At 49.0% G+C, this 9,072-nt stretch overlaps 1 protein-coding gene across 1 annotated transcript; it reads left to right on the forward strand.

Moving 5' to 3' along the window:
• Positions 1-325: 325 nt before the first annotated feature.
• LOC146811773 (uncharacterized) lies at positions 326-2,114 on the forward strand. Its single transcript, XM_085615107.1, has 2 exons — positions 326-672; positions 1,166-2,114. The coding sequence occupies exons 1-2, from the start codon at positions 326-328 to the stop codon at positions 2,112-2,114; spliced, it is 1,296 nt and encodes a 431-aa protein (XP_085471233.1).
• The last annotated feature ends 6,958 nt before the right edge of the window (positions 2,115-9,072 follow it).

Genomic DNA, 9,072 nt, shown 5'->3' on the forward strand with positions numbered 1-9,072 from the left:
AAGTATCAAAAGGATCTTACTGACAAAAGCAGTAAACCACTGACCTATTTACAATATGTGCACTTTGTGATGGGCATGGTACATGTTCTTAGCAGCAGGCATATTAACCCTCTGTGCTATCTTTCCATGAGTCAAAACTTCCACTAGACAAAACTCTGATCTCGCTCTAGTAAGACGTTTACTCACCGGAGTTATCATGACATTTTTATTATTGCCGAAAATTGCTGTAGGCCAGGAAGGAGGCAGCAAGTGCTTTTAAAACCATAATTTACAACGCCCCTGTGACGGTGTACGTCCTCCCGATAGTGGCGGCGCCCAACTCAAGATGGCCGCTGCCGAAATACCCGGAACTGCAAACAGCGGTCTAGCGAACAATGAGGGCGGAGCGGAAGTGTCCGCAAACGCAGACGACAGCGAGGTGAAGGCGCGCGAGAGTTGGAGAGAGACGAAGCCAACCGGTGAAGAGTGGAGAGCGTGCGAAAGCGAGGAGGAGGAAAACCAGACCGTCGCCTGGTGCAGCGGGACCACCCAGGAGTATCGACCTCCGGATCGGGAGGGAGCCGACAACGAAGGAATCAGCTCAAGGAGCACCGCACTCAGGACCACTGATCTCCTGGAGACTAAGGAGACTGGGTCTCCCCTCGCCACGGCCCATGGGGGTCGTGGAAGCAGGCAAGTGACGGGCGTATGCTCATCAATATTACAGGGTCTGTGGACACGCGTGAGGGGTGCACCTAGATAAAGCACAGATACTCCCACACCATAGACACAGCACGAATACTAGGGTTTTGGTGACGGTGTGCACTTTCCCCTCCCCCTTGTTGTTTTCAAACGTGGCCACCATCCTAAGCATTTTTCTATTCTTCCCTTTCATTTTTGGGTCCTCGAGTGCCAACCTCTGGACGGAGAATCCCCTGCCCGTGACGACAACGTTACTCAAGAGGCGTTTTGATTCCCTTATCAGACTTTCCACCCGGATCCTGTGCTATACCTAGGGCATGTGTGACTCTAAAACAACGTTGCCAATAAAAGAAAAGAGTACCCCTTTCTAAAGTAGTCCAAGTTATTTCCCAAGCTAACGAAAGGGGAGGGAGAAGGGGGTCCAGAACAGGGGAACCAGGACAAAGTGGTGTCAGAAGTGGGATACTTATCTGTCTGAAAAAAGACAGAACCCCGAAACGGAGGCCATCATCACCCAGTTAGCCGAAGGTCAGCGACATTTACAGCTTGTCTTTGAGGAGCAAACGAAACAGGCACAAACCAAGAGAGAGGCTCTACAGGCGGCCCTGAAGGACCAAGCAGTCCTGTTAACAACAAACCAACAGGTACAGGACACGGCCGTACTGCGCCTTACGGATGCCATTGCAAGTGCCCGAGTACACCCCAACGTCCCAGGGTCAGTACTCCAGAAGTTCCAACAAGGGGATGACCCGGACTACTTCTTTGTTAATTTTGAAAGGGTTGCTTCCACGGCTGCATGGCCACCCGAGCGCTGGGGACAATATATCGCACCTCTGTTATCCGGTGAGTTACAGGCCGCGTACCAAGCGGCTAATCCAGCCGGTGTTACAAGTTACGTTGATATAAAAAGGGCTATCCTTGAACGACTAGGTTGCGACCAGGAGTATTACAGGTCACGGTTTAGGAAGGAGAAATGGACTGTGGGCGACAATCCGAGGGCTCTATATTATCGGATTAGGGATCTAGGTAATAGATGGTTACAACCCACCACCTCCTCCCCAGATGAAATCACCGAGAGAATCTGCCTGGAACAATATTTGGCCGCCCTACCCTACAATACCAGGGCCTGGATCAGGCAACATCCTAATCTCTCGGTGGCCATGGCAGTTGATCTGGCTTGTGCATATCATCGTTCTCCTGAGTTTAAAGCCCCTTCAAATAGGATATCGGTAGGAGCCCCAAAAGTACCAAACAAACCAACCCCGACATTCCCCGAGCCCCGTAGCCAGTCATTTAGCAGGCCACAACCTAAACCAATGCCTCCTGGCCCAACTCGACCAGGCCCACAATGTTTTCACTGCGCTGAATGGGGACACATAGCAAGAAACTGTCCTTCCCGTCCTGTCCCTCCTGAGCCCATGGAGGTCGGGTAAACTCGGGGTAGGGTTATGGTAACAGGACAAACCCCCGAAAGGTGTAGGAAGAAAATACACTTAAACGGGAAACCAGTGTTAGCATTTCTAGATACAGGGTGTCATCATACCGTGGTCGACAGGACACTTGTCAGGGACTCACAACTCAGTGACGACAAAGCCATACAGGTCACCTGTGTTCATGGTGAAAAGAAACTATACCCCCTGGCAGAAGTTTTATTGGACATAGAGGGAGAGTCCCTGCTGAGGAAAGTAGGGGTGGTGTCTAATCTTCCGGAAGCTGTCCTGCTGGAAACAGATCTTTCTAGATTCCATGAATACCTACAGGCCAGTTCCCCATCCCCAACCCCGGTGTCCTGGTTAACCGATGCTCCATACCACAATTCAGAAATACACGCCACGTCCCCTAGAATTCCAAAAACACGCAGAGAGAAAAGAGGAGAAAGAGCCCGGTATGTACAGACCAAACATGTGTTATCCTCACCTATTTTTACCTCCTCAGAAACACCTCATGGACCCGAACGGAGTTTCAGAACAGCCCAGAGAGAGGATCCTACACTCCAAAACGCCTGGGAACAGGTCCAAGAAGACCAGCCAGATAAGGTAGGCCCCTTCTTTTGGGTACACAAGGGACTCTTATACCGGGTCTCCTATGAACGGGGTAACCGAAAAGAACAACTACTGGTTCCACGTTCCTTCAGGGAGCAGGTGTTGTGTCTGGCACATGGTCAAGCGGGAGGTGGACACTATGGCAAAGAACACACTCTACGGTATATGTTACCTAGGTTCTATTGGCCCGGGGTGTATCAAGAGGTAACCCGCTACTGTGCAGCCTGTCCCAGATGTCAGTTAATCAATACCCCTTCTATACCCAAAGCACCACTTCATCCTCTCCCGATCATAGACGTACCATTCAAAAGAGTGGGGATGGATTTGGTCGGACCTCTAATTCCGTCAGCCCGAGGACATCAGTATATATTAGTCCTCGTAGATTATGCGACTCGCTACCCCGAAGCTATACCTCTCTCATCCACCACAACCACAGCTGTTAGCCATGCCATGGTGTCATTTTTTTCCCGAGTAGGGTTTCCTCTTGAACTATTAACGGATCAAGGGACGCCGTTTTTGTCCCGGTTAATGAAGCAAGTGTGCTCCATATTGAAAGTGAAACAAATACGCACGTCAGTGTACCATCCCCAAACGGACGGTCTGGTGGAGCGGTACAACCGCACTATTAAGACCATCCTACGGAAAAGTATAGATAGGGCTGGTAGGGACTGGGACCCCCAACTGCCTTTGGTCCTCTTTGCCATCAGGACACACGAACAAAGTTCGACCGGGTTTTCCCAGTTAGAACTCCTGTTCGGACGACGCCCCAGGTCTCTCCTGGATATGGCGGTAGAACAGTGGACAGAGGAAGAAGACGAAGGGAAATCCCTACTTCAGTACTCCTCCTCCCTAAAAGAGACCTTGTCCACCCTGTGGGAAGAGGTATACACCAACCTTGAAAAAGCACAAACGAGACAACAGCAACAGTATAACCGCCATGCCAAACTCAGGGAATTTCAACCCGGGGATCGAGTACTGATCCTTCTACCAACGTCCGATAAAAAGCTCCTCGCCACGTGGTCAAGGCCCCTACACAATTCTCCAAAAAGTGACTCCTGTCACTTACAAAATAGACGTACCACATAAACGAGGTGTTGGGCAAATATATCACGTCAATCTTCTCAAAGCGTGGGAGGCACCCCAAAAGGAAGCATCAACCTCAGATGCCCCCATCCACCACATAGCCGTGGACAAACCGCTTGAGGTAACCTTTCCTCCCCGAAGACAGGAAGAGGACACTCCCATACAGCTAGGGCCCCAAGTCACAAAAAGACAAAGACAGCAGATCTCGTCCCTGTGTGCCAAATATTCCTCCGTCGTGTCAAAGACCCCAGGGAGAACCACATTAGTTGAACATGACATAGTCACCAAAACCTCCCAACCAGTTAAGCTAAAACCATATCATATCCCGGAGGCTAGGAGGAAGGCAGTGAATCAGGAAGTACAGGACATGCTGAAGGCCGACATAATCGAACCCTTACACAGCGAGTGGTCTTCACCCATTGTACTTGTACCAAAACCGGATGGCAGCATCCGCTTCTGCATAGACTTCCGCAGGGTAAACGCGGTATCCCAGTTCGACGCCTACCCCATGCCGAGAGTAGATGAATTAATTGAGAGATTAGGAGAAGCCCGAGTGATGTCCACCATAGACCTAACAAAAGGTTATTGGCAGATCCCGTTGACTCTTACAGCCAGAGAAAAGACGGCATTTTCAACACCCACTGGCCTCTATCAATTTAAAGTACTTCCCTTTGGTCTCCACGGGGCCCCTGCTACTTTTCAGTGCCTGATGGACACCATGTTGGCACAGCATCGCCACTTCGCTGTGACTTATCTAGATGACATCGTTGTATATAGCCCTGACTGGGACACCCACCTACGACATCTAGAGGCCGTCCTAAAAACGTTAGAACAAGCCGGTCTTACCCTCAACCCTCAGAAGACAACCTTTGGTACCAACCACATAGAATACCTGGGATATGATATACAGGAAGGGTGTATTAGACCTCAAGTAAATAAAATAGAAGCCATCTCCAAAATAACCCGACCCTCCTGTAGAAAGAGCGTCCGTTCCTTCCTGGGGTTGGTGGGCTACTACAGGAGGTTCATACCCCACTTTTCTGAGATCGCCAGTCCGCTCACGGACCTCTTGACAAAAGCTCACACAGGAAAACATCTCCCGTGGTTTGATGCCCAAGAAAAGAGTTTTCAACAACTGAAAAAGGCCCTTTGTAGTGTACAGCCCCTGTCCTCGTCTGCCCAGACTTTCAGAAAACATTTGTTCTCCAAACAGACGCCTCGGGAAGAGGCCTTGGGGCAGTCTTATCCCAATCTGATGAAGCGGGAGACTTACGGCCCTTGTTGTACCTCAGCAGGAAGTTATTCCCTCGGGAACTCAAATACACCACTATTGAAAAAGAGTGCCTCGCTCTCAAATGGGCTATGGAATTCCTTCAATACTACCTCTTGGGACGTTCTTTTCTGTTGTTAACCGATCATGCTCCTCTCACTTGGTTAGCCCTCCATAAAGACTCGAACCCCAAAGTTTTACGTTGGTTTCTCTCGTTACAGCCCTTCACCTTTGAGGCCATACATCTACCAGGGAAACTCCAGTCGAATGCGGACTACCTCTCCCGATATCCTGTCCTTGAATGGCCGATCGTCCATTCCCATGGGGAGGGCAGTGTGACGGGGTACGTCCTCCCGATAGTGGCGGCGCCCAACTCAAGATGGCCGCCGCCGAAATACCCGGAACTGCAAACAGCGGTCTAGCGAACGATGAGGGCGGAGCGGAAGTGTCCGCAAAAGCAGACGACAGCGAGGAGAAGGCGCGCGAGAGTTGGAGAGAGACGAAGCCAGCCGGTGAAGAGTGGAGAGCGTGCGAAAGCGAGGAGGAGGAAAACGAGACCGTCGCCTGGTGCAGCGGGACCACCCAGGAGTATCGACCTCCGGATCGGGAGGGAGCCGACAACGAAGGGATCAGCTCAAGGAGCACCGCGCTCGGGACCACTGATCTCCTGGAGACCAAGGAGACTGGGTCTCCCCTCGCCACGGCCCATGGGGGTCGTGGAAGCAGGCAAGTGACGGGCGTATGCTCATCAATATTACAGGGGCTGTGGACACGCGTGAGGGGTGCACCTAGATAAAGCACTGATGCTCCCACACCATAGACACAGCACGAATACCAGGGTTTTGGTGACGGTGTGCACTTTCCCCTCCCCCTTGTTGTTTTCAAACGTGGCCACCATCCTAAGCATTTTTCTATTCTTTCATTTCATTTTTGGGTCCTCGAGTGCCAACCTCTGGACGGAGAATCCCCTGCCCGTGTCGACAACGTTACTCAAGAGGCGTTTTGATTCCCTTATCAGACTTTCCACCCGGATCCTGTGCTATACCTAGGGCATGTGTGACTCTAAAACAACGTTGCCAATAAAAGAAAAGAGTACCCCTTTCTAAAGCGGTCCAAGTTATTTCCCAAGCTAACGAAAGGGGAGGGAGAAGGGGGTCCAGAACAGGGGAACCAGGACAGTCCCCACTCAAAGTCAGCACCTGTTGCGGTCACACCGGTCGCACCACCCTAGTGCCAGCTCTTGTCAGGGGTCCTGTGACCTCACTGTTGCTCTAGGGTCTGCTACTTCGTAGGCCTGCCAGCAAGACTGGAGGTGAACTTCAGTATGGATTGTGGTGGGTAAACTTTCAAGGTGAACCCACACTTGCCACTGCAAGGGTCCACATGCTGGTGTTAAGACACCGGGGCTTTTCCGGTTTTGCGGGGCCTTCTAAGGTCTAGCGTGGGAATGTGCTCCCTCAGGAGAGTGGTCTGAGGGACTGCTCATGAAGGCTGAACCTGGTTCCCCAGTTTTAAATTCGTCAGCTCTGCCCCCAGTGCCACATCTGCTCCCTCACTGAACACCATACTGCCCCACTGAGAGAAATTCACACTGCCTTCAACTACAATCCAATTTGACCTGCTATAAACAACTGGATGCGACTCAATTCAAATTAAGCAATAGGCAAGAGCAATATGCTGCCTAGAGGAAAAAGTAACAACATCCTGGAAAAAGCAAACACTCATAGGAAATGAAAGATTAAATAAAGCATGTGAAATGTAAGCAGAAACAACATGGTGAACTTAACGCTTTTACACTCACTATTCAGAAATCAGTGAGTGCTTCTGCCTGAAAACTACAGGGCCCAGAAAGGACACATTTCAATGTCCACTGCTTATATGCTTACAAAACGTAAGCAGTATGGTTTAAAAAGACCACATTCGTGAACACAAAGCCGCCGTACACATTTTGTTTTCCAATCCACCAATCAACCAGGTATTGCAGTACCTCCAGGTTTGGCGCACTTCCCCACCGGGGAAAACAGCGCTTCACGGGCAAACTCAGTAAAGTGACGCTAATGTTTTTGGGGTTTGAATAAAACCGATCTGGCCACTTTAAGAACACTCCGTCTTGCTTTATTTAGTTATTGATTTTTCATATTTTGAACCTTTTATTTCCGTGGCTGCACTTTGGAATAGAAAAATGTCAAAACGGCATTTCCAGCAATAGTGGTTTTCTTTTTTGCATCCATTTCACAGGGGAACAAATGAACGACAGGAAGAAAGAGAGGGTGAGAACCATTTCTTGAGTCACGGTTTTCGGTAAGTGAGTAGGAGTTAGACAGACAGAGAGGGAATAAGAGTAAGAAAGGGCGGGGGTGGGGGGGCAGCTGTCAGCGGCTGAGTAGAAGCGGACACCTTCCCGGTCTTGTCTGGGCAGGAAGCAAGAGACGGAGACCTTTTCCTTCTCTGCTCCCCGCCCGTCCCGAACAGCCACAAATGCCAAGCCTTCTCAGCAGGCCTTGGATATTTCCTACGTCCCGGGACGCATGTTCAAAATAAAAAAGTAGGGGAACGGAATCTATAGAATTAAAGAAGTAGGGGCACGCCGTGCCCTGCCGTTCCCGCCCACTTCGACCACTGCTTTAAAGTTATTTATTTTTTGAGCGTGCAGCTCTTGTTGCTTTTCTGAAGCAAGTACATTTAATATACCAAAATGATACCTGTATTTATTGCGGGCGCCGGCGCTCATATTTATTCAATATTTCACTCATGCTGGACAGGACGTTGTATATTTTAAACCTTTATTGGCACTTTGGCAGTCCTGCACACTTCCAGCCTGACGTGCTCAGCTCTGCCAAAATCCCGCCCTCAGCCATTTTTCAACGAAAATGAAACAACATTCTGAAAGGCAGGTGGGATCGACGTGACATCACTAACGTGATGACGACGCTCTTCAAGTATGTCTGGACAAGGGTGGGACTTCCTATGAGACACAGCAGGCAGCAGCCTCAGAAGGAGAGGAGAGCAGCACAAGAAATTATTTTAATAATTACCGGGCCCTCGATCTGCCGGAGGAGGAAAATCGTATAGACCCGGCCCGGTAAAATAAGTGCCGGTGCTGAGCACCGGAAAGCTTCGGCACAAATTAAGCACTGGTTTTACCCTAAAAACGTCCTTCACTTCAATATAAATCAACAGGGAAAATAATTGTCCTCAATTACTGTTTCAAAATGTTTTTCTTTCCTGTTTCCAATGTTGGCATGTATGTAACTGCACAATTCATACTGGTAGGTCAATACCACCCAGATACAAGCCGCTCCAGCTATGCGAGGATTCCATTTAAGGAGTCTAACATTCGGAAACCAAATGTAGACAATTTAATGCGTTGTGATCCATATTTTATTCCAAAAGTTCTTCGATTTCATTAGAAAGATTACAAAGATAGTGTAATTCCACACATTTAATGCAGCAGAAATGCCAATCCAGGCCTTATTCTGTAGCCTGATAGAATTCACTGTACATCCTTGGGAAGCGTGCATATATATTTGCCCAATGCATTTTGTGCTAATGAGCCCTTTGTCAGGGGTCTGAAATGTAAATGCAGCCTATCAGTTGACAAAATAAGTAAAAGAAATGCATGTAAACATAAATCAACCATTTCATTAACTTGCTCTTATGCCCTACAATATGATGTGCTCTATATTTAAATTAGACCTCATCCTGAAAAAAAAAACCTATTCTGTGACTTCCCTGTTATGAGCACCACTACTATAACCTCAATTACAGTTCATACATGTATGTAACTGCACCATTCCCAACGGTACTTAATAGACAGCACCCCATTTTAGGTTTTGTGCAGACAGCGTGTGCGCTGTCTCTTCGAGACATTTTGTTTTCTGTTAGTAGACTAGGAGCCCTCCTATTATTTACCATCGGTGGGCTTCAATGCCACTCTGAATTTTGCTTGGTTCCTGCTGGTCAATACTGCAGTTGCCACTTACTTCTTCTTCTTCT

The sequence above is a fragment of the Triturus cristatus genome, chromosome 7 (assembly GCF_964204655.1).
Source record: "Triturus cristatus chromosome 7, aTriCri1.1, whole genome shotgun sequence".
In the NCBI taxonomy this organism is placed as follows: Eukaryota; Metazoa; Chordata; class Amphibia; order Caudata; family Salamandridae; genus Triturus; species Triturus cristatus.

Excerpts from the sequence above, each read along its gene's own strand:
- LOC146811773 (XM_085615107.1), top strand. The coding sequence starts at position 326 with ATGGCCGCTGCCGAAATACCCGGAACTGCAAACAGCGGTCTAGCGAAC. Across the intron at positions 673-1,165 it reads CATGGGGGTCGTGGAAGCAG|ACAGAACCCCGAAACGGAGG; the intron begins GCAAGTGACGGG and ends GTCTGAAAAAAG.